The following is a 24,057-nucleotide window of genomic DNA, read 5'->3' on the forward strand; positions in this document are numbered from 1 at the left end:
ATCCCTCCCTCCCTCCATCCATCCCTCCCTCCTCCATCAATCCCTCCCTCCTCCATCAATCCCTCCTTCCACGCATCCATCCATCCCTTCATCCATCCATCCCCCCACCTATCCCCCAGTCCATCCATCCATCCATCCATCCATCCATCTATCCATCCATCTCTCCATCTATTCATTCCTCCCTCCATTCATCCATCCTTCCATTTGTCCATTCCTCCCTCCATCCATCCACTCATCTATCCATCTCTCCATCCATCCATCCAGCCAGCCAGCCAGCTATTTCAGAGACCAGGGTCAAATAAGAGCCCTGCTGGAAAATGCAGGCACTGTGGTGGGAGTCAAGAAGAGGGAGACATTATTTTTACGTGGGGGAAATCAAGAAGGTTTCTCAGAGAAGATGACATTTGATTCTGGAGTTTGCCATGTGGTTAAAACAGGAAGGAGAAGCCCGGGCAGAGGGGGTGGGTACTATGATGGTTAGAATGATAATTTTAGGCAGTACCTACATGAGTATTTAAACAATGTGATAGTTCAGTGTCAATTTAATGTGCACTCTACAACTTCTAACCTGCTCCTCAAGCCCATGATCCCTCGGCCTGCAGACGTGGCATGGCCTTCCCCACGCCTGTGTGGTGGGCAGAGTGAGCATCTCTGCCCCCGTCCCAGCTCATCCACCAGTTCAGAATCACATTACTGGGGCTGAGGTCCTTGTCTTCACCTCCAGTCCCAGGGAGCCCCTCCTGTACCCCAATGGGACGGAGAGCATATCCCCACCATCCCAAGGGGGCAAGAGTGGAGGGGAAGCAGCGAGCCGGAGGCCTGCTCCATGGAGGCCCCGCAGGCCCTCCCTCTAGGCCCCCAACGCTGTGGGGGATGGCTGGAATGTGGGAGCAGGAGAGTGGGGCGACCGACGAGGGGCTGCCAGAGCTGGGCAGCCAGGCGCTTGGATTACAAACTTGGCCGAGTGTTCGGAACACAGGGAGGGGAAGCCTTGAACATTCCTACAGGGGCCCCTCTGGCCCAGGGAGCGGCCGCTTGTGGTTTCTCAGTATGTGGCAGTGATTAGAATGGGATTTGTCTGAAAACATACAAGTCCCTTAATGAGCATGTTGAAATGGACACTTTGGGGGTGAGTCAAGGAACAGTGGGGTGGGGGCCTCCTCGAGCAGGCCCAGCCGGAGATGCCTGGGCCGCATTCCCAGAGGACGTGGTGCTGGTTAAAATTCCAGCATCCAAGCAGCCTTCCTGCGCGGCCTCGGGAGGGGCCCTGGGAGCTACGTCTTCAGCGCGCCCTTCCCGGCAGGTGCGGGAGGAGCCGGGGTTCTCCCTGGTGTTGGAGGCGGCGGCATTCCCGGCGGGCCCGGCGCAATTCCTGGGATCGGAGGCATCGCAGGTAGCGGCCGTCCAGCAGGGGCTGGGGGTGTTCTTGAGAGGGCCACCGGGGGAAGGGCCTCACGCTCTGTGGCTGTCTCTCCAGGGGCGGGGGCGCCGGCTGCTGCGGCAAAGGCTGCTGCGAAGGCAGCTAAGTTCGGTGAGTGCCCCGAGGGGTGGCCGGCCCGGACCCCAGCGCCCTCAGCCCCCCATCCGCATGGGCCTTGGATAGCCCAGTCCTACAAGGCTGGGTGGACCGGGCCTTCATCCATCTGCGGCAGCCTCTCTCCCCCCACTCCCCAAACATGCAATGTTCCTACCTCCTTGCCTTTGCCCATTCTGGCCCCTCTTTCTGGAAGGCCATTGTTCTCCACTGATCAGCTCAGCTGGGGGCGGGGGGCGGTGTCGCACGGAGCAGCTGGCTTCTCCCCTCCTCCCTTCAGGGCTGTCCCACTGCTGTACCCACTCCCTGGGGGCCCAGCGGAGAGACCTGACTCGGCTTTAGACCTAGATCATGGTCTTCCCACCCACAGAGCCAAACCCTCAGAGCTCTGGGCAGGTTCCGGCAGCCCTCCCCATCTCTCGGATGGGTGGGATCCATGCAGGCGCAATGGCAGCCCACCTGGGATCCTGCCCTCAGGACCTACCGCTCCCCACAGCTCCCAGAGCTGTGCCCTTGGAGGCCCTCTGAGGTTCCCACAGGGTCCAGGCCAGGAGAACAATCCTTTCCTTCCACCAGGAGCTGCTGGAGGCTTGGTGCCCGGTGGACCAGGCTTTGGCGGCCCGGGAGTTGGGGTCCCAGGTGTTGGGGTCCCAGGTGTTGGAATCCCAGGTGTTGGAGTCCCAGGTGAGCTGGGCTACGTGTGTGTGTGCGTGCGCGTGCATACACACGTAAGAGAGAAATATTGAAACCGTTGCTAAGACTTTTGGATTCCCTCTAATACCTCACCCATCTATCCTCTTCTCTTCCTACCCTTGGCCATGCCTCGTCTTCTCTTCCTTGGGCTGTAACAATCTCCTAATTAGTCACGGCCAGCATCAGCTTCTCTAATTCATCTTCTGGCTCTCAGTGTACATTCCCAGCCCTTAGCTGAATAGGTGCTCAGTAAATGGTGAGTGGATGGATGGATGGATGGTGGATGGATAAGCACATGGTTGGATGAGCGAATGATGAGATGGGTGCGTAGAAGGCAAATGCAAAATGAACCATTGCATAGTTAGATGAATCGATAGGTAGGCAGAGGAGTGGATAAGTGGATGGATGGGTGGGTGCATGGATGGACAGAGAGGTACGTTGGTTGAGTGGGTGGATCGAAGTCCAAGGATAGACAAACAAATGGACAGACATATGGGTAGATCAATGGGTGGATGAATGGGTGGTTAAGTAGACAGATGAACAGATGAGTAGATGGGGATATGGACAAGTAGGCCCTTGAGTCATTTGTGTCCCCCTTGGTCTCTCCAGGAGCTGTGTCACCAGCTGCAGCTGCTAAAGCAGCCAAATTCGGTGAGTGCTGTGCTGATTAGCTCTGCCCCGTCCTGTTCTGGCCAGAGAAGGGGAGTGACTTGCCCAGGGTCACACAGCAAGTCACTGGGAGGTCACTGGCAGAGCTGGGACTTGGAACTGCTGGGCCCTGGGACAATGTCTCCTCCACTAGTCTCCTACCATAAGGCCATGGGGCTGAGTGATGGGAGAGTCCCGGTATGGCATTCCCAGTGGAGACAGCGTCCCTGACCCTCCCTGCCCCAACCGGGGCCCTCTCAGAGGAGCCCAAGCCTGGCTAGGGCTATGGGACCTGCCCACAGTCTCTCCAAGCCAACAACGGGGCCCTTCCCCAAGGGGTTAGAGAGCACTGGGCGGGGGGGGTTGTCAGTAAAGGCTCCTTGGAGGAGGCTGGCCCGGGGCCCATGCATTCTATGGTCTCCAGTCCTTCATGGACCAGACCTGGGGGAGGCTTGCCTCCTCTTTCCCAGTTGACCAGCATCCCACCCCCAACCCCCACCCCCCAAGCCCTCCCCGACCTCTCTTACTGAGATGCTTTTCCACCTGATTCTCTTCCGTCTGCAGGGGCCAGAGCCGGAGTGGGTGTTGGAGGCATTCCCACTTACGGGGTCGGGGTCGGTGCTGGGGGCTTTCCTGGTTACGGTATCGGAGCTGGAGTCGGAGGCGTTCCTGGAGCTGCCCTTTCCCGTGAGCCTGAGTTCCATGAGGCGAAAGTGGGAGAAGCCTCCTCTGTCTTGTAGGGCAATGGGGGGAGGGGTGCAGGGGAGCCTAGACCGGGCTTCAGAGAGCTCAGGGAGGAGCTGGGGTGGGGGGAGCAGAGAGGAGCTCTAGCACTTTAGCATAAGAGTGCCGTAGGCATAGCCCCCCCAGAGATCCAGGGGGGTTTCTGAGGGGCTCTCTCCCCCCCTCCAACAGCTGCAGCCCAGGCAGCAGCCGCGGCCAAGGCAGCCAAGTACGGTAAGTGCCCGGCCCTGCCTGGCCCTGCCCGTCCCCACGCCAAGGCCAGTGCCATCCTCCTCCCCCGCCCTGCTCTCCCAGGGGGCCCAGGCTCCAAGGTCAGAGCGCTCCCCCAGCGTGAGGGCGGAGCCACCTCAAGCTCAGGCCTCTGTTTCCCTCTCTGTTGAGGTCAAGGTCGGGAGGTCCCTGGCCCCATCTTCCAAAGCCACTCTGAACCCTTCCGCCCTGTTCAGTCGCCCACCACTATGAATATTGAGGCCCTGCTTATCACCCCCAGCCCCAACCAGCAAGTTGGAGGTGGCCTTGCAACCATTCTGTTCCCCAAACCACCCCCACCCTTCACTCTCCCAACGGGTGGGCGACTCTAGGGACAGAGCTGACGCCCTTCACTCCTCCAGGTGCTGGAGGGGCAGGAGCCTTGGGAGGGCTGGTGCCAGGGATCGGAGACGGAGTGGCAGGTGTCCCAGGTACAGGAGGGGTGCCAGGTGAGCGGTGTCCCCAACCCAGAGACGGGTTTGGCTTGTCTCATGGAAGGAGCCCTGGTGTTGACCAGGTCAAGTGCATCATTTCGCGGATTGACAAGACTTTACGGAGGCCAGAGATAGGGAGGAGGGAGGGCAAATTCCCCTACTTGGGAGGGAAGACCCTCTGTGGGATCCTAGCTTGCTGGGGAGGCTTGGGAAGTCAGGCGTCATGCAGCTAGGTGACGGAACTCCTTTACTCCAGTGGCCTTTCTGGTTCTGGAACAGGTGGGAGGCCTGGGCCACCTTTTGGGCTTCCTGTGTTCATTCTCCCCCATCAGTCAGAGGCCAAAGAGAAGAGATGAAGTTACAGGGAGATTAAGTTATAGACTTCCTTGGTTGTTTCTCCCCACCCAATTTCTCTTCTGCATGCCTTTTTTGTGGGGGAAAATTTTTCCTTTTGAGCTTTCCCCCAAAACAAGCCGTTTCCTCCAGTTTGGGATACAAGCACTGTTGGGACTTTTTTTTTTTTAATTAACACCACCTTCGGCAGAAAGCTGCACAAGACCTCTAGAGGCTTGGGAGAGGGTCTGGGCTTCTACCCATCAGCGCTGGGCTCCCCTCTGCCATAGCCAGAGCTAGAACTCAGTCGCAGAACTGCTTCTCCGGGAAAGGACATGCCCAGGTTGGCTAGTGGGCCATCCTCAGAGCAGGCCTGGAAGCCAGGCTGGCTGTCCATGTTCCCCTCTCTTTCTGCAGGTTGAGGACACAGTGTGGGGAGGGTCTTCTGGGGGAGGGGACACTTCCCTACAGGTGGTCTTTCCAGAAGAGGGGATGGGGCAGGGCATGTGGAGAGGGGTGTCAGGGACTGCCCCCTGATCCCTACTCTTCACCTCTCCAGGAGTAGGGACCCCAGCCGCTGCAGCCGCCAAAGCCGCCGCCAAAGCCGCCCAGTTCGGTAAGTGCCCCCTCCAGCCCTCCCCCATTCTGCTCCCAGCCCCCATTCTGGAGCACTGTTCCCCCTCATGTTCTCTGTTCTGGGGTCTGGCAGCTCAGCTCTCCTCGGGAGGCAAGCCCCCTCGGGCTGTCACATTCGGGGCTTTCTCACCACCGTTGGCCCATCTGACCATTGTTAGGGGTGTGGGTGAAGGGCTGATCAGAAAAGCAAAGTGAGAACAGGCCCTGGCGAGCCCTCTAGGACCCAGCTCCCCAGCTTTCCCAAAGCCCTTGCAGCCTCTAGCTGCAGCTGGGGCCTGCGCCCCTCTGGACCTCAGGCTGGGCTCACCGGACTCCCACCCTCCTAGAGTACTTCTTGCGGCCTGACGAAGCTCTCCGTCTCTTGCTACCTCCGAAGCCCACCCTGGCAGCCCCAGGCATCCACACCTTCCTGAATAGGGCAAACCACAGCAGCCCCACTTTATAGATTCCAGCTGTACACCAGGCCCTGGGCGGGGGGAGGTCCCTGTGCCTTGGCCTTAGGGGCCTGCAGACATCAAGGTTCCGATCACAAAATTTAGCACTGTCTAGGCCAGAGAACATCTTGACTTCAGGTCTGCTGACCCCCAGACTCACGTATGGCAAACGACCCCTTTTTTGCCAAGCCAGTATGTGCGGAGGTAATCCTTACACCAAGTCTACGGGGTTGGTACTACTATTCCCATTTTACAGATGGGGAAACTGAGGTTCTGAGAGCTTGAGTCACGCACCCACATTCGCTCAGCTCAATGGCGGCTGAGCTGAGCTTTGAACCCAGGTCTACCCGTCTTGCCGAGTTCCCTTTACTGTGTAACTGCCTCCATCACCCTCAGAAGCCCCAAAGGGGTCCTTGTCCTCCAAAGTTAAGAGCTCCTGATCCTGCACGTGCCTCATTGTAGGGATGAGGAAGCTGAGGCCCCTCGAGGGAAAGCAACTTGTCTGACGTCACACAGCAAGCCTGTGTCCGGGCTGGGACAAGATCCCAAGGCTCTTGACTCCCAGCCCGCTGCTCTTTCCATCGGCTTCTGTCCTTGGTCAGGACTTGGTTAAGAATGAGCTCTTCTGGCTCTTGCAGGGTTAGGCCCCGGTATTGGCGTGGGTCCCGGCATTGGTCCCGGCATTGGCATTGGTCCCGGTGGTGTTATAGGTAAGCTGCCTGAGTAAGTGGGCCTGAGGGGCCTCTGAATCCTCCCTGGGTGCCGTCCCTGAACCCCCTCCCTCTCCCTGCAGGAGCAGGGGACCCCGCTGCAGCCAAAGCCGCGGCTAAAGCAGCCGCCAAAGCCCAGTACCGTGAGTACCCAAGCCTGAGCTGCACCCACAACCCCCGCACGATATGCAGCCTCACTGGGTCCCAGAGCGGCCACCAGAGGGGTCGGAAGCACAGATCGGGCATGAGGGACACCTGGGTTCAGGTCCTGGGGCCCACCCTAGCAAAGCAATCTCTGAGATCCCCCTGTCCTCCTGTGTGACACGTGGGGTGTCCACAGCCGCCGTGCAGCCCTGAATGCCAAGCTGGGAGGGGCTGGACTTGGCGGTCAGTGGGCGTTTTAGGAAGACCATTCTTGGTGGCACTACAGAGGGCAGGTTCAGCGGGAGGAGGCCCCTGCTTGCATCTGGACCCCCTTCCTGAGGGCTGACTCAGCTCCCTGGGAAGGACCCCCCCCACCGTGGGCGCATGCTCCTAGCCTGCTGCCCCCCCGCCACTGCCCATCTCCCCCAGGGGCTGCAGCTGGGCTCCCTGTTGGTGTTCCCGGCTTTGGGGTTGGTGCCGGCGTTCCCGGATTCGGAGTTGGTGCCGGCATTCCTGGATTTGGAGCTGGTGTTCCTGGCTTTGGGGCAGGTGCAGGTGAGGGGCCTTGTAGGGCCTGGGCGGAAACTGCCCCCCTGAGCTCCAAGAAGGGAGACCCCTCTTCCTGCCCGCACATCCTCCAGCAGCCTCACTCAGGGGCTCATAGTGAATCCCCCATTAGGTTCTCCTGAGCAATCAGAGACGACTGGGGTAACAGATGGGTGGCAGGCCAGGCAAAGGGGGCCCCAGGCTGCTAGATTTCAGAGTTTCTGTCTGCTCAGTTAGAGGAGTGACAGGGTTCCAAACTGAAAAGTAGCCCACTACCCAGGAGAAGGAGGGTGGAGGTCCCTGGGGTCAGCGGGCATGAGTGGGCCAGTCTGGCTCCCCTTCAGCAGCACTATGGCAAGAGGGCCACTAGGACCTCCAGTTCTTCACCTAGTTAGTGCCTGCTCTGCATCCAGCCTCCGGCAGATCACGCTGTGCCTGGAGCAGAAGGAAGGGGCAGATAGGACGAGGAGGCACAATTCAGCCTTCAACCAGCCCCAGACCAGACTGGCAGCAGCATGGTTAGATACTAGAGCTCTCTACCTGGCAGGGTGAGCGCCTGGCTGGGGAGCCACCGCTTCAGAGCTTTGAGAGGAGTGATGAAGGCTGAGGAAGTCAGGGAGGGTTCCCTGGAGGAGGTAGAACTCCCGGGCACAGACCTCGGCTGCTGACCAGCCCCCTTTTCCTTTTTCTCTTCCCCCCCAGTACCTGGAACCCTGGCTGCAGCTAAAGCCGCCAAATATGGTGAGTGCACCCCACACACTGCCCCCTGGGGTTGCTTTGCTTGCTGCCCCACCAGCCCTGATAACACCTGGTCACCCATCTCCCCTCGGCGGGGCCGGGGCCCAGCGCCCAGAGCCTGCAGCACAAGGCTGGGAGGGTCAGGGTGAGAAAAGGCAGTTTCTGGGACACATCAAGGATGGTTTAGCAGCCCTGGCTCCTGCCCGCTAAATGCCTAGCATGCCTCCCCCTCCGGGACAACTCAAAACGCCCCTCACATTTCCAAAAACCCTGGTGGCAGTTCCTTGATGAAGACCGTGGTCCCTAAGGCCCTTCTGTCCCTGACCCCTGACAGTTTCGTGGGACCCAAGGCCAGGGGCCAGGGCCCAGGCCTGCCTCGTCAGCAGAGCCGGGACACCTCACCTAGGCCCCCGGCCTCCTGCCCGCCTTGCTGTCAGCACGACTGGGCCTGCCACGAGCTTGGAGGACGTGGCAGCCCCGCCTGGACAGACAGACCCATACTGTCTGTGGCCCCCGCATTCCTGGCCTCCTAGGAGCCAGACCAGGGCCCCTGCCAGGGAACCGCCAACCAGCCCTGGCCAGTCCACTTGGGGCCAGTTTCCACCTCGGAAAATCCCGGCTTCCTCAGCCCCCACCCCCGCACGGGCCTGGTGACCCACAGGCCCCTCTTCTGTTCCTGGCCGGCGGCTGGCCTGCCTGAGTCTAACAGACGTTGCCAGGGAAACAAAGCAGTCGAGGGCGCTGGCTCCCAAGCCATGTGTTGCCTGTGGAAACTTGAGGACATTGCTTAACCTCTGCTGTGCCTCAATTTTCTCATCTGCAAAATGGGGATGATAGTGGTCCCTACCTTCCCTGCTGCAGTGAATAATAAGCCGGCTACTCCGTGCGAAGCACAGAGAACCGTGAATGTTGCATCAGGTGTTAGCCGTGGCCACACGCAGCGGCTCCGCACTGAGCAGTGGGTCAGAGCTCAGAGTACGTGCACAGTGGGGGTGTCCCTTTGCTCCCCAAACACCTGCAGCGTGAGCAGGGTAAGGATCATCGGCTCTGGGGCTCAGAGAGGCGACAGCTATAATGAGTGGAGGAAGCAGAATTCGAGCACAGGGCTATCAGGACAGGAGTCTAGTCTTCTCCCCTCCGCAGCTCATGGCCACCACTGTGGCTACCGGTGGTTCCCAGCCCCAGCTGGCTGGGAAGGAGCAGAAATGGGCGGGCCACGGCTCAAGGGGACCCCCCCCTTGCCCGATGGGCCAGGACAGAGCCAGGACTCAGACTCAGGTGTCTGTCCAGTGCCCCTTCCACTGGGTCACATGGCTTTGGCCACATGTCTGCTGGCCTAGCGTCCCTGGGGCAGGGAGCCCCCGTCCTGAAGAAATTGGGGTACTGACTTTCCATCTTCTCTCCAGGAGTGGGAGGTGCCGGGGGTCTTGGCGGAATAGGTGTCCCAGGCGGTGTGGCAGGTGAGTCGAAAGCCCAGGACAGGCTGGGCAGGGAGGAAGACTGACCAGTGGAGAGTCCCCCACCCCCCTACACACCCTGAGCTCCTTCTATGTCCCCAGGAGTCGGACCTGCGGCCTCGGCCGCTGCTGCCAAAGCCGCCGCCAAAGCCGCCCAGTTTGGTGAGCATTGGTTGGGGGTGGAACTTGAGGGGAGGGCTCTGACCATGCACGGGGCCCTCAGGGGCATCGGCTCCCCAGAGCCCAGCCCACGCCCTGCAAGGCCCTGGGAGCTCAGGCTCCACCTGGGTCCTGGGATGAGAACCCCACCGTCTGCAGACAGACCCCCGCCATTCCCACCAGCAATTTAACACACAGCTCTCTCCACAGGCCTCGGGGGACCCGGAGGCCTGGGAGTCGGGGGGCTCGGAGTCGGGGGGCTCGGAGGCCTTGGAGGTGAGGGACTGCTCTGGAATCAGAGGGTGCAGGGGGCGTGTGTGTGTGTGTGTGTGTGTGTGTGTGAGAGAGAGAGAGAGAGAGAGAGAGAGACTGAGCTTCCTTCCCACCTGCCACACCTGCCCCCGGCTGGCTGGCAGCATTTGGAGGACCTTCAGCAAGTGCACGCTGGGGCCACTGCGTGCAGCTGGGCACCCCTCCTCTCCCTCTCCTGTGTCAGCCTACCCACCCACTTTAAGTGGGAGTTTTCATCGGGATGACGATGGTTGTGCCCATTTTCCAGAGGAGAAAAGCAAAGTTGGGAGGGAAATTTTTTCCCCAAAGTCTCTGCCACCGCCGGGGGGGGGGGTGTCCACCGCGTTGACATGTCACTCTATCGTGGGCCATCACTGTGTCTCGTCCTGTGTGCTCCTGACTGGACACGCAGGAATAGCTCACTAAAGACTTTGGGGAAGATGGGAGGATGGTGGCAGGTGGTGAGTGGGTGAGCAGGCCAGGAGGGGACAGGACTCCGGGAGGGCGGTGCTATTCCTGAGCCCTCTGGCCCCATGTCTCCCCAGGTGTGTCCCCGGCCGCAGCTGCTAAAGCAGCCAAATATGGTGAGTTGCTCCCTCCGTCCAGGCAGCAGGCTGTCTCTGCCCCCACCCCATCCCTGCCCCAGCTCCCGCCTCAGTCCGCTCACACTACCCCTGAAGGCCTGCCCAGGATGTCCCCGACCCCAGTACCCAGAGAGGGGGCTCAGGGCCCCTTCAGCTGCGCCTCATCCAAACCCGGCCCACCCTCTCCTCAGGTGCCGCTGGTCTAGAAGGTGTCCTGGGAGCCACCAGGCCATTCCAAGTCGGAGGTAGGGGCCATCTCTCTGTGAGATCCTCTGCTCCGCCTGGGTCTAGAGGAGGCCTGTCTGGCTAGCAAGGGGGACTCCTAGAGCCACATCTAGCTCAAGGACACTAGAGAGAGAGAGAGAGAGAGAGAGAGAGAGAGAGACAGGGTGGAGGGAGCAGTCCAGGAAAGGAAACATCCTGGGCAAAGGGGCAGGCCTCAGACCAGCGGGTACACCGTAGGCGACAGACACAGGCTGATGAGCTGGGGGTGCGGGGGCCCCTGTCAGGGTGCTGGGCAGAGACAAGACTTGTTAGGGAAACTGCTCCACCAGCGAGGGGCACACGGCGGGGAGGAGGTGGTCCTGGGCAGAGAGGCAGGAGGTGATGAGGCTGGAGCAGGGCCTGCCCCACGCCAACCCCGAACCCCTCCCACAGGAGTTGCAGCAAGACCTGGCTTCGGACTGTCCCCTATTTACCCAGGTACACCCAGGCTCCCTGTCCCCCGGCCCGGCCTGTCGCTCCGGCCCCATCCTGCCCACTCCCCTGCTTCCTCTGCTCGGAAGAGCGGAGCCAGGACCCAGGAGTAGACCCATGGCCTCCCTTACACGAAGCTGGGCCTCCCCTCCTTCTCCTCCCCCTCCCCTGCAAGGCCAGGGAGCATCAGCTTTTCCAAAGCACCACGTTCCAGACGAGGCACACTGAGGTTCAGACAGTGCCAGGGACTTGCCCAAGGTCACACGATGACTGAGGCCGAGCTGAGGGCTCCTGACACCCAGGCCCAGAACTTGGCTGCCCCGGGGGGCGGGAGGGAGGCTTGGCGGGCTCCCCAGAGTGGACTCACTCATAGCCCCTCCCCTTGTCCTGCAGGTGGCGGAGCCGGGGGCCTGGGCATTGGTGGTGAGTCAGGGCCCTGAGCTACTTTCGTGGAGTGGGGGTGGGGTGCTACCGTGGCAGCAGTGACCGAGGCCATGGCCCTAGGCTGGCCCTCCGATGCCAAGGAAATTCAGTTGTGGGATGTAGGGATGCGTGGGGGGGCAAGGATCCCATTCCCGGGGCTCGCAGCCTGGCATTTGACGTGACACCAGGAGACAGAGACCTGGGCCAGCCCCCGTCTCTGGTGTAACTGTAGAACCTGATGAGACCCCACAGAAAAGGAAAGGAAGCATGTAAGGGGAAAACAAGGTCTGTTCAAGCAGGTGGTTAGGGAGGCCAAAGCCTAGGGCTTTTTAGGTGGGGCAGTCTGCGTGACTGGGGTCTGACTGGTGGGCGGGGGCATCTTCCTAGCTGCTCAGACCACCACAGGCAGGATACCGTTCATAAGGAGCAGAGCAGGTGTCCAGCTGGGTGAGACCGAAGGCCAGGCTGGGGGCAGGAAGGTCTTCAGAACCTTCTGTGACAGGCTGGAGGCCTGGTACATGGTGGGGGTTCTGGGAGAGGCAGCAAAGCTTGGCCGCCTCCCCAACCCCCACCCTTCCCTCCACAGGCAAACCTCCCAAGCCCTATGGAGGGGCCCTGGGAGCCCTGGGATTCCCAGGTGAGTAGAGACTCAGCCCCTGGGAGAGGGCATGGTGGGGAGGAGCGGACAGAGGCAAAGGGCTGGGGTCCATCAGCCTGGGAGCAGCGCGTTTGGAGCAGGCCTAGCGGGGAGGGAGTGGAGAGGCTGGGGGGAGCTGGTCACCTCACCCCCATCCCTGCGTCTATCTCCGACACAGACACCCAGAGCTAAGAGTGGGCCTGGGACCCTCCAGGCTCTCCCCAAGCCAGGCCTGGCAATTTCTCCCTCCCGGCTGCCCACCGGGAGGAGCCAAGGGAAAGAGAAGGGAGGAGGGCGAGGGAGGAACTTGGAGGAAGAGAGGAAGAGAGAGTAAATGGGACAATGGACCTTAGAGTCAGGGAATTTGAGGGGTGGATGGGGGACCCAAGGTGCCCCTAGTCAGGCAGGGTGGGCAGAGGCCACCATCTGGTCCAGACAGAGCCACACCCTTGCTCAAAGTTGCAGACGTGCCTCTGGGAATGTGTGTGTGTGTGTGGGGGGGGACAGATAATGGTCACCACCCCCCAAGGCACCTCCCAACAGTTCCCAGAGGAGACCCAAAGACGCCCAGCTCCACCCCTGTGTCTGCTCAGGCTGTGGAATCCCTTCCTTCCCCACCTGTTTCCCACGACACAGATAGGGCAGCTGGGGCCAGGGCTGGGAGAGGCAGAGGCAAGACCAGCCCGACCCTGTCCAGGGTAACCCACTCTCAGGTACCACTTGATGCGTGTGGCCTGATCACACTGCTTTCCAAACACACTGGAGGAGCTTCACAGGGAGAAGCCTGTCCCTGCCCCGCTCGGCTGATCGCTGCCACCAGGTGGCGGTAAGGAGCCGTGTTGAGCTCCCCAGGGGTAGAAACTACATCAGGCCCTGCTACCAGACAGTGGTGCCTTGATGGCTTAAAACGAGGCTTGCCAATCGGTGCGCTCAGAGCCGCTCGCTGAAGCCTTCCCAAACGCAGTGGACTCAGAACATAGAGACCTTGTCCAGGCCAGGGCCCTTCCCCTCCCTGAGCCTTGATTAGGCCACCATCCCATGGGCCCTGCTCCCACCCCCCTGCCCGGGAGGAGTTACGGCAGTGCAATGGCTCAGAGTTTGGTGGGAGGTTGTGGCCAGGCTTCTCATGGCTTTGGAGTCTCTGTTCCCCACTGTGTTGATGTGGGTGTGAGAAGACCTTGGAGCTGCCCCAAGCGGGCAGGGGCTTGAGCAGGACCCCGGAGGGGTCGGACCGTCACGAGTGCCTTCTCCCGCCCAGGTGGGGCCTGCCTGGGGAAATCCTGTGGCCGGAAGAGAAAGTGAGCTTCCCGGGACCCCTGACTCGCGACCTCATCAACGTTGGTGCTACTGCTTGGTGGAGAATGTAAACCCCTTGTGACCCCCTCCCCCCCACCTCCCATCCCCCCTCCCCCGTCCCCACCCTGGGAGGGGACAGGCCAGGCTGGGTGGCCTTGGAAATCCACAAAGCAAGGAAACAAGAGAGGTGGCCAAGTGGACCCCAGGAGGCCCCCAACTTCAGAGGCCGGGGGTGGGTGGGCTTAGCCCCCCGCCCTCACCCCCTTCCCACCCAGGAGCTCCCCCTCCACACACTCTCCATCTCCAGGGGAACTTGGTGCTACATGCTGGTGCTCTCATCTTCCTGGGGGGAGGGAGGAGGGAAGGGCGGCCCCTCGGGAACCCCCTCCCTTGGGACTCCTCTGAAGATGGTGCGGACACTCCCTGTGCAGTCCCACCTCCCCCTGCCCACCAGAACCACCCCCCAACCCCGGCTGCGGTCCAGTTGGTACCTAAGCACCTAAAGCCTCAAGCTGGATTCGGTCATACCATCTCTCAGCCCCCTTGCCCCCCCACCTATTCCCCACGTCTGGGACACCTGCGGATGGGAAGACCCCCACTGGGAACAGCGCTTTTGCTCTTGTGGAATTCATCCAGCCATCTGTCCATCCGTCCATCCATCCTTGTCCCCAGCTGACTGCCCAGCACCGCTAGCTGGCTGGGTGCCCCCACCATCAACCTGGTTAATGTGTCCTGGCGACCTGTGCCCTGCCTCCCCCCCGCCACACACACCCCTACGATGGGGCCTGAGCACACAGGGTGTGAGGAGCTACACCAGCTGGGGCGGCAGGAATCTCCTCCCCGAACTGGGTCACCCCATGCAGTACTGTATACCCCCCCGTCCTTCCCTCGAACCACTGTACCCACTTCAGAGCATTTCCCACCCCTGCCCTGCCCGTTTCTTTGTGTCTCGCTGTGATAGATCAATAAATATTTTATTTTTTGTCCTGGATATTTGGGGATGATTTTGGATTGTTGACGTTCTCCTGGTTTTATTTTCGTGGTTAATTGAAAAAAAAAAATTTTTTTTTTTTTCTTCTGATCTGGGAGCTATATTCCCCAGGAGAAGATTCATCTTAATCACTTTGGTATAACTCTGGATGAAAACACATACCTTTTTTTTTTCCTTTTAAATATGAAAAGAGAATTAACTGCTTAAGAAAAGACTAATAAATGAAAACCTTTTGAAGGAAACTGGGTCAAGGCCTCCTTTGTCCTCTCTCCTCTGCCCCCAGGGCAGAAACAGGTGTACTGGGGGGGGGGCTCTTTGCCAAAATCACCTGCTCTGGGTGTATCAACCCTTCTCCAAGGTCTGCTCGCCCTTTAGCAATGAAAGCCCGGCCAGCCAGCCCCACGCATGCCCACCCACATGGGTCTCCCCTGAGGAGGTGGCTCACCCACCCAGCCATACCTTCCCAGGCCTGCCCCTTGGGCCCAAGACCTTGGGCACAGGGCCTGGTAGGTGGCCTCCAGGCGCTGAGGGTAGAGCTGAAGGGGTAGAGGAAACAAAATGACCCTCCTGTCCAAACCAAACCCTTGGCCTTGGTGAACAGCCACGCGGAGAGGGGAGAAACGGTCCCACCTAAGCAAACCAGAAGACGGGCTTCCCTCTGAGACATCCCCTCGAAGGAAGAGCCATTCACCCACACGGCACCGCTTCAGTTCTTGCTAAAACCCAACAAGTGAGGTCCTGCAGGTGGCACTGGGAGCCTCAGTACCACCCTCGGAGGCCCCCAGCCCCAGGGCCATTCCCCTCCCCTCAGGGCCAGAAATCCACGGGGCCTGGGCATGTGCCCACCTAGAGCCCACAACTCCCCTTCACACCATGCCCTGGGTGCCAGATTCTAGAATCCCCTCCCCACCACCACCAATTCCACTTCCGGGGCCCACATGGCCTCACGCCTGCATCCGACCCCACAGCTGCTGGGCACACCCATAAAGCAGCAGGGAGGCGAGGGAGCTGTTTGTCGGGAGCCTGGGTATCTGCGTGTTTGCCTGCAAAGCCAGGAGGGGCTGGGATGGAAGGAGAAGCAGGTGGGGTGATGCTCTGGGAGGATATCCCAGGGCACAGTGGAGCGAAAAAAGCAATTTACTGGGAAGACCAAGGAGGAGGGTCTGGACAGATGGAGCACCTGCTGGGAGGGGGCCGCGGGGAGGAAAGGGGGAGGGGCGGCTTCCTGGAGACCCACAGGGGTGACACCCCCGTGACAGTGTGACTCCTCTCTTCCAACTCCCCACATCAGATTGCCCAGCAAATCCCACAATGCTACCTCCAGGAGACGCCCAGAGTCCAGCCCCTTCTCACAGCCTCCAGGGCTGGGTACCCTGGTCCGCCAGGAGCACTTGCCCGGATGACCACAGTAGCTTCCTCACTCCCCGATTCTCTCCCGGGCTCCCCATTAGCCTTCTCTCCACGTAGCAGCCAAAAAAAAAAAAAAAAAAAAAAATCCCTTTAAAACCTAAGTCAAGGGCACCTGGGTGGCTCAGATGGTTAGGCGTCTGTCTTCTGCTCAGGTCATGATCCCAGGGTCCTGGGATTGAGTCCCACGTCGGGCGGAGAGTCTGCATCTCCCTCTGCCTCTGCCTCTCTCTTTCTCTCTCTCATGAATAAATAAATAAAATCTTTAAAAAAAAAAAAAACCTAAGTCAAGTCAAGCCATGCATCCACTCAAAATCCTGCCATGGCTCCCGTCTCTCTCAGGGCCAAAGCCAGAAAGGCCTTCTGACGGCCTCGGAGCCCCCACCTGAGTGGGACCTGCTGTTCTGACCCCACGTCCCGCTCCCCCGCCCTCCATCAGGCCAGGCACTTCCACAGGCCCTCTCTCTTTTCCTTGCAGGGAGCAGGCCACCCGCTGTGGGTCAGCATCTGCTGTCTCCCCTGCCCGAAGCGCTCTTCCCTCTGCTATCAAGGTGCTTGGCTCCCGCCCGGCCTTCAGTGACTCCAATGTCACCTCCTCCATCTCCCTGTCTAAAATCACAAACTGTCCCCTCCTCCCTCACCTGTCCCTGCCTGCTTTCTCTCCAGAGCGCCTGCCACCATGTGACACAGGATATTTCACCTCTTTGTTCCTCACCTGACTCCCCACACCAGAATGTAAATTCCCCTGGGGCTAAACACTGTCTGAAGAACAAGTTGGTTAAGCGTCTGCCTTCAGCTCAGGTCACGATCCTGGAGTCCCAGGATCGAGTTCTGCATCAGGCTCCCTGCTCAGCAGGGAGTCTGCTTCTCCCTCTGACCCTCTCCCCCCTCTCATGTGCTCTCTCTCTCTCTCTCTCATTCTCTTTCTCTAAATAAATAAAATCTTTAAAATAAAATACATAGGGCGCCTGGGTGGCTCAGTTGGTTAAGTGGCTGACTCTTGGTTTGGGCTCAAGTCACGATCTCGGGGTCCTGAGATGGAGCCCTGCGACGGACTCCCCACTAAGCGGGGAGTCTGCTTCTCTCCCTCTCTGTCTCCCTCTGCCCCTCCCCACCCCCATTCACACATGCGGGCTCACTCCCTCTCTCTCTCAAATAAATAAATAAATCTTTAAAAAAAAATAAGAGGGCGCCTGGGTGGCTCAGTTGGTTAAGCGACTGCCTTCGGCTCAGGTCATGATCCTGGAGTCCCTGGATCGAGTCCCGCATCGGGCTCCCTGCTCAGCGGGGAGCCTGCTTCTCCCTCTGACCCTCCCCCCTCTCATGTGCTCTCTCTCTCTCTCTCTCTCTCTCATTCTCTCTTTCTCTAAATAAATAAAATCTTTAAAATAAAATACATAGGGCGCCTGGGTGGCTCAGTCGGTTAAGCGACTGCCTTCGGCTCAGGTCATGATCCTGGAGTCCTGGGATCGAGTCCCGCATCGGGCTCCCTGCTCAGCAGGGAGTCTGCTTCTCCCTCTGACCCTCTCCCCTCTGGTGCTCTCTGTCTCTCATTCTCTCTCTCTCAAATAAATAAAATCTTTAAAAAAATAAAAAATAAAATAAAATAAAATACATAAACGCCCTGCTTTTCTTAGTTATGCACTACGGTAGAAAGATGGTAATGTGTTAGGCTGGATAATAGCCCCAGAGGTATCCGGGTCCTGAGCCTTGTGAATATTACCAACTGACCCTGTGACTATTAACTGCATTAGTCTGCTCAGGCGGCCATAGCCAAGTACCCCAGACTGGGGGTACTTCAAACACAAAAATTTATTTTCTCACGGTTTTGGAGACCAGAAGATCAAGATCAAGGTGTGCGCAGGGCTGGTTTCTTCCGAGACCCCTCTCCTCGGCTTGTTCGCCCTGTGTCTTCCCACGGTGGTCTCCGCTCTGTGCCTATCTGTTCCCAATCTCCTCGTCTTATAAGGACACCAGTCAGATTGGACCAGAGCCCATTCTGATGACCATTTTAACCTAATTGCCTCGTTAAAGGCTCTCTCTCCAAACACAGTTGCATTCCGAGGTACTGGGGGTAGGACTTCAACATACGAATTTTGCAGAGATACAATTCAGCCCATAACAGTTCCCTTATATGGGAAAAGAGTCTTTGCAGATGTGATTCAGTTAAGGATCCTGAGATGGGGAGATTACCCTGGTTGGCGCTAAATGCCATCGCAAATATCCTTATAACAGTCTGAACAGACTGTATGCCAACAAATTGGGACAACCCAGAAGAAATAGATAAATTCGTACAAACACACCACAAAGCAAGACTGAATCATGAAGAAATAGAAAATCTGAAAAGACGACTAACAAGGAGATTGAATCAATAATAAAAATTCTCCCAACAAAGAAAAGCTCAGGACCAGATGGCTTCACTGGTAAATTCTTTTTTTTAAGATTTTATTTATTTATTTTTTGCAAGAGAGAGAGCGCGAGAGCACAAGCCCAAGGGGAGGATGGGGGGTGGGGGGTGGGCAGAGGGAGAAGCAGGGTCCCCGCTGAGCAGGGAGCCCGATGCAGGACTCGATCCCAGGATCCTGGGGATCATGACCTGAGCCAAAGACAGACGCTTAACCCACTGAGCCACCCGGGCGCCCTTCACTGGTAAATTCTACCAAACATTGAAAGAATGAACACCTATCCTCCTGAAACTCTTCCCCCACCTCAAAAAAAAGTGAAAGAGGAGGGAACATTTCCAAGTTTATTCTAAGAGGCCAGCATTACCCTGATACCAAAATCAGACAAAAACATGACAAGAAGAGAAAACTACAGAAAAGGGACCGCAAGAGGGAAGAATACATCCCCAGCCCACACGCCCTCACTGAAACAAATATTTGGCAGCCGTTCGTGGACAAAAATGCTTTTGTGGGAGGTTTAGGAGCTAGGTAGCTGGTGAAACCTCAGTGGTGCCCAAAACCCAGGATGCCCACTTTTATTTTTTTTTTAAGACTTATTTATTTATTTAAGAGAGAGCGAGAGCGTTGGGGGAGAGGGGCAGAGGGAGGGAATCTTCAAGGAGACTCCGCGCTGAGGGCAGAGCCCAACACGGGGCTCTATCTCACGACCCATGAGATCATGACCTGAGCTCAAACCAAGAGTCAGATGCTCCATTGACTGAGCCACCCAGGCGCCCCACAGGATGACCATTTTTAGAAGGTAGATCCACACACTAGTGGCAGGCCCATCAACTGTCGTCAGTAGACCGTAGCTATGGACTTAGCACACCCTGCTTCTCCATGATCCTGGCACCCACCCCTCCACCACGGGATCCAGGAGCAGGAATGCCCATCCAGCCCCCAGTAAACAGGACTGCTGGCCTCAGACCCGACTATAGTCCCTAAAATAGCCCCATGACTTGGCTCTAGCCCCACTGTACCGTGGCCTGGAAGCAGCTCCGCCCACCCAAGGACCAGCCCAGTATTGCAACGAAAGCACATTCAAGGACCCAGCAGAAGCCATGCCCACCCATGCCCTTGGGTGGGACCCCATGGTGGGCCCAACAAATGAGACCCAGCTCCAGCCTCACTATAACACAATCCCAGAGACAGACTCATAAATCCAGGGAACTGGCAGGAACAGGTCTTCAGCTATTAAAATGAGTCTGTAAAGACTGGAAAGGGTGTCAGTGTTCAGTGCTGAGAAATCCAGGCAAGGCCACACAGATCATGAAGAATCCAGTAAACATGACACTGCCAAAGGAAACTAATAAAGCTCCAGTAACCAACTCTAAAGAAAGGTAGAGGGGCGCCTGTGTGGCTCAGTCAGTTAAGCGGCTGCCTTCGGCTCAGGTCATGATCCCAGAGTCCTGGGATCGAGCCCCACGTCGGGCTCCTTACTCAGCGGGGAGCCTGCCTCTTCCTCTCCCTCTGCCTGCCACTCCCCCTGCTTGTGCTCTCCCTCTCTCTATCTCTATCAAATAAATAAATAAAATCTTTAAAAAATGAATAAAAATAAAAAAAGAAAGGTAGAGCCATGAGCTACCTGATAGAGAATGCAAAATAATTGTCCTAAAGAAGTCCAGTGAGCTGTAACACAATGAGCTAAACAAAATCAGGTAAATAATACATGAACAAAATTAGAAGTTTAACAAACAGGGGCGCCTGGGTGGCGCAGTTGGTTAAGCATCCGACTCTTGATTTCTGCTCAGGTCATGATCTTGGGGTCCTGGGACTGAGCCCCACGTTGGGCTCCACACTGGGCGTGGAGCCTGCTTAAGATTCTCTCTCTCCCTTTCCCTCTTCCCTGGTCACGTGCACGTGCGAGCTAGCGCTCTCTCTCTCTCTCTCTCAAAAAAAAATAAAAGGGTTAAGATGGGGGGAGCCTGGGTGGCTCACTTGGTTGGGTGTCTGGCTCTTGATCTCCGCTCAGGTCGTTTTTTTTTTTTTTTTTTTTTTAAGATTTTATTTATTTGACAGAGACACAGTGAGAGAGGGAACACAAGCAGGGGGAGTGGGAGAGGGAGAAGCAGGCTTCCCGCTGAGCAGGGAGCCCGATGCAGGGCTCGATCCCAGGACCCCGGGATCATGGCCTGAGCCAAAGGCAGACGCCCAACGACTGAGCCACCCAGGCGCCCCTCCACTCAGGTCTTGAGCTCAGGGTCATGAGTTCGAGACCCGCACTAGGCTCTGTGCTAGGCGTGGAGCCTCCTTAAAGCAAAAAATGATTAAGATGGTAAATTTATATTATGTGCTTTTTACCGCAATTGAAAAAAGAAGAAGCTAGAAGAAAGGCACTGATTCTCCTCTAGAGCTTCCAGAAGGAGTGCAGCCTTTGATTTGGGCTCAAACTGATTTCAGACTTCTGGTCTCCAGAACTGTGAGCAAGTCCATTTCTGTTGTTTGTGAATCTGCTCCCCACCACACACACGTACTCATGTTCACTTAGACCGAGTTTGTGGTGATTTGCTAGAGCAGCCCTCAGGAGACAAGTCAGTAAAGGATTCACTCTAATATCAGGGGAATCAGAGCCATGAGGATTAAAAGCCAGGATGGGGGAACTGGGCTGGCTTAGTAGGAAGAGTTGTGTGTTCAAGCTCCACATTGGGTGTAGAGATTGCTAAAAAAATAAATAAACTTTTGGGGCGCCTGGGTGGCTCAGTTAGTTAAGCGTCTGCCTTCGGCTCAGGTCCTGATCTCAGGGTTCCGGGATCGAGCCCCACATGGGGCTCCCTGCTCAGTGCGAAGTCTGCTTCTCCCTCTCCCTTTACTCCTCCTCCTGCTCATGCTCAAATAAATAGATAAAATCTTTAAAAAATAAACTGAAAAAAATATTTTTAAAAATTAAAAAGAAATAAAAGCCAGGAAAGAAGATAGGGAGTGACAAAGAATGGTACATTATTGGAAGGGGTGGGGATACCTGACCTCCCAAAAGACCCTGTGATGAGCGCATGCTTGGGAAGTTAGAACAGCACAAGAGGTGCGCCTCCGTTAACAAAAGTGAGCAAGGAGAAAAGAAGTAAAAGCAAAGAACTAGCCAGGGGCTAAGTCCTGTAAAGGTCGAAGTAAGGGCTTTGGGTTTAAAAGCAAGAAAATGTCACACTTTGACCCATGTGTTTGGAGGCTCCGAAGGGTAATAAAAGGACACGACCTGGGGACTATTGCCCCGTATACCCAGCTAGACCAGGGAGGAGGGAGAAATGGTGGAATTCTGGATATATTCTGTACAGAAAGCCAAAAGAATGTGCTGACGGATCAGATGGCAAGGGGCAAGGGGAGAGGATGAGAGAAGTCAAGGGCACCTGCAAGTTTGGACCTGAACCACTAGATGATGGTATTGTCATTTACTGAGATGAGGAACAGCTGCGGAAGAGCAGCTCCAGGCACCAATTAAGAGCTCTGGCCTGGACACATTAAGTGTGAGGTGCCCATTTGCCATCAAAGTGGAGGTGCCAAGGAGACATTTGGGTCCTTAGGTCCTGCAGTTCAAAGACGGGGCAGGGGAGCACCAAGCAACATGCCTGGGTGAGGTCACCCAGAGTGGGAGAGAAGGGGGCAGACTGTGTCTGACCGCAGGGATCCCGTGATGCCATCTCTTTGTCCCGAGGCTAGGACAGCTCAGGCTCAGGCCCCTGCCCTGGGTGACAGCCTTGGGCTCATCCTGTGACAGTGTCCCCATCCCCCATGGAGCTTCTTGCTTGTCACCAGCTTGTGTTTAGCCAGACATCAATTTAGCAAGTTTGGACAAATCCTAATCACTGACCTGGAGTAAACGAGCCTTTCCCCCCAGGGCTCTTGACCCCTCATCTAGAAAATTTTTATCGTGAACCCCATCAGTAAAATATTTTTGAGCAAACATCATACACACACACACACACACACACACATTTGCCACTTGGATGGCAAATAAGCACCCAAAACTTAATGCATCCAAGCCGGGGCTCTTAATTTGCTCCCCACCACACACACATACTCATACTCACTTAAATCATAGACGTACTTGACTATGCGAACAAAACATGGTCATCCCATAACCGTGCAAAAGCCGTTTACGAAGAGTCCTCAAAAGATGAAAAACAATACTTGAACGATTATATTACTTAAAAGTACAAAATTCTTTTTTTGTCTTAAAAAGAAAAAAAAGATGTAATACCTTATAGGAGCAATGTGACTGAATACGTCAGATTTGATGAGCCAGTCACTGGTTCTGCCGGGACGGGGGCTGACAAGCAGTTCCTACCAAGGATAGAAGCCCAGCTCCATCTTTTTGTTTGTCTTGCAGTATCAGCATTGTCTTTGATCTCAGCTTTCTTTTCAGGAATCTTTAGCAGCCACCAGTCCATTCTGTGTTAGTTTTGTTAAAACTTGACAATATCACTCAGCTAATTAGGCACAGGTGCATGGCCCCTCCAGATCCACACTGTGCCCTCCTCCAGCCTGCACTGTGGCCTGCTCCCGAAGCCATCCGACCAACAAACAGAGCAAGGACACTGACACCAACCTAAATATTAAGTATTTTAAGAGCCCAGGTTCTTTCTTGTCAGAAATTAAAATTCTAGGGGCGCCTGGGTGGCTCAGTCTTTGAGCGTCTGCCTTCGGCTCATGTCATGATCCCAGGGTCCTGGGATCGAGCCCCGCATCGGGCTCTCTCCTGGGCGGGAAGCCTGCTTCTCCCTCTCCCACTCCCCCTGCGTGTGTTCCCTCTCTCACTGTCTCTCTCTGTCAAAAAATAAATAAAATCTTAAAAAGAAAAGAAAAGAAATTAAAATTCTAATATTTTCTTCCCTCCCCCAGGAACTGTATTTTGCACCCAGGGGTGAGTGTCCTTGCTTTGCAGGCCATTGGCAGTGGGCCCTGGCTAGAGGATTCTACACACACATGATTATGTAGAGCCCAAGTCGAGGCCGCTCTGCCCCTTGTTCACTGGGCACCCCTCGGCATGGTGCTCAACCTCTCCACTCACCACCGGTCTGCAATGGGATGAAGTGGGAGGGTGCGTCTAAAGGGATAAAGGGTCGCCGCCTCCCCAGGTCCAGCATTCTAGGATTCTCCACTTCTAGGCAGGATGGTCCATCTCTTCAGTGCTAAACTGGGGACCTGTGCTTTGGGGACGGCCCAATTCCTCTGGCCATCTCACTCAGCCCAAACCCTGCTCAGCTATGCCTCTTTCCGCACCCTGGGCAGGGGAGCGCCAGCTCCAGGTCTCCAGAACTAGGAAGAGCAGACCCCTGAGCACATCTGTCAAGGTCCGGGCAGAGGTTCACTCCTCCCCAGATCGTCCTCCTTTAGCTCCCTGCCTAGGCGGTGAGGGCCTGAGACCTGGGCCATGGCCTTCCCCCGCCAGGGCCTGACCTCACTGCAGGCCTCAGAGACAGAGAGAGGACCTGACAGGCGCCCCTCCCCAAGGCGACCACCACGGTCCTCAGGGTCCACACCGCCTCCTCCAGCTCGGGTCTGGGTTCTTGGCCTCCAGCTGGTTCGGGTCACAGGGGCTCCCGCGGGGAAACTGAGGCCCCTTCTCCAGGCCTCTGCATCCCCCTAGGCCGCCGCACCGGAGCACGCTTCCCCTCCGATGCCGCAGTTTTCGGCTTACGCGTCTCCGCCTCGCGGCGCCCAGCAGAGACCTGGCGCTCGGGCGAAGATGAATGAAAGGGCGGGGCTGGGCGCCGCCGAGGGCGCGGGGCGGGGCCGCGCAGGGCAGTTCGGCCGCTCGCCCGCGCCCCGCCCCGCCCCGCCCCCGTGCCGCAGCTCCAGGCCCCGCCCCGGCCCGCCCCTCCGCCCCGTCCCCAGGGC

General features: G+C 57.2%; 1 protein-coding gene across 7 annotated transcripts in view; it reads left to right on the plus strand.

The window, feature by feature from the left end:
- Window positions 1–14,619, plus strand: part of ELN (elastin) — a 30,439-nt gene extending 15,820 nt beyond the window's left edge. For 4 of the 7 annotated variants that reach the window (XM_034988657.1, XM_034988659.1, XM_034988656.1 and 1 more), the window contains 21 exons: window positions 1,304–1,393; window positions 1,478–1,531; window positions 2,111–2,218; window positions 2,837–2,878; window positions 3,440–3,562; window positions 3,791–3,832; window positions 4,231–4,317; window positions 5,195–5,251; window positions 6,344–6,415; window positions 6,499–6,558; window positions 6,989–7,114; window positions 7,808–7,846; window positions 9,250–9,303; window positions 9,403–9,462; window positions 9,670–9,735; window positions 10,296–10,334; window positions 10,526–10,579; window positions 10,992–11,036; window positions 11,424–11,453; window positions 12,040–12,090; window positions 13,349–14,619. In XM_034988657.1, the coding sequence (XP_034844548.1) occupies window positions 1,304–1,393; window positions 1,478–1,531; window positions 2,111–2,218; window positions 2,837–2,878; window positions 3,440–3,562; window positions 3,791–3,832; window positions 4,231–4,317; window positions 5,195–5,251; window positions 6,344–6,415; window positions 6,499–6,558; window positions 6,989–7,114; window positions 7,808–7,846; window positions 9,250–9,303; window positions 9,403–9,462; window positions 9,670–9,735; window positions 10,296–10,334; window positions 10,526–10,579; window positions 10,992–11,036; window positions 11,424–11,453; window positions 12,040–12,090; window positions 13,349–13,392 (1,343 nt within the window). In that variant the 3' untranslated portion in view covers window positions 13,393–14,619. The remainder of the gene's footprint in view (window positions 1–1,303; window positions 1,394–1,477; window positions 1,532–2,110; window positions 2,219–2,836; window positions 2,879–3,439; window positions 3,563–3,790; window positions 3,833–4,230; window positions 4,318–5,194; window positions 5,252–6,343; window positions 6,416–6,498; window positions 6,559–6,988; window positions 7,115–7,807; window positions 7,847–9,249; window positions 9,304–9,402; window positions 9,463–9,669; window positions 9,736–10,295; window positions 10,335–10,525; window positions 10,580–10,991; window positions 11,037–11,423; window positions 11,454–12,039; window positions 12,091–13,348) is intronic. The other 3 variants (XM_034988658.1, XM_034988662.1, XM_034988661.1) reach the window with 2 other exon arrangements.
- Window positions 14,620–24,057: the final 9,438 nt, after the last annotated feature.

Source organism: Mirounga leonina, unplaced genomic scaffold (genome assembly GCF_011800145.1).
Source record: "Mirounga leonina isolate KUSES-001 unplaced genomic scaffold, KU_Mleo_1.0 Mir_454, whole genome shotgun sequence".
In the NCBI taxonomy this organism is placed as follows: Eukaryota; Metazoa; Chordata; class Mammalia; order Carnivora; family Phocidae; genus Mirounga; species Mirounga leonina.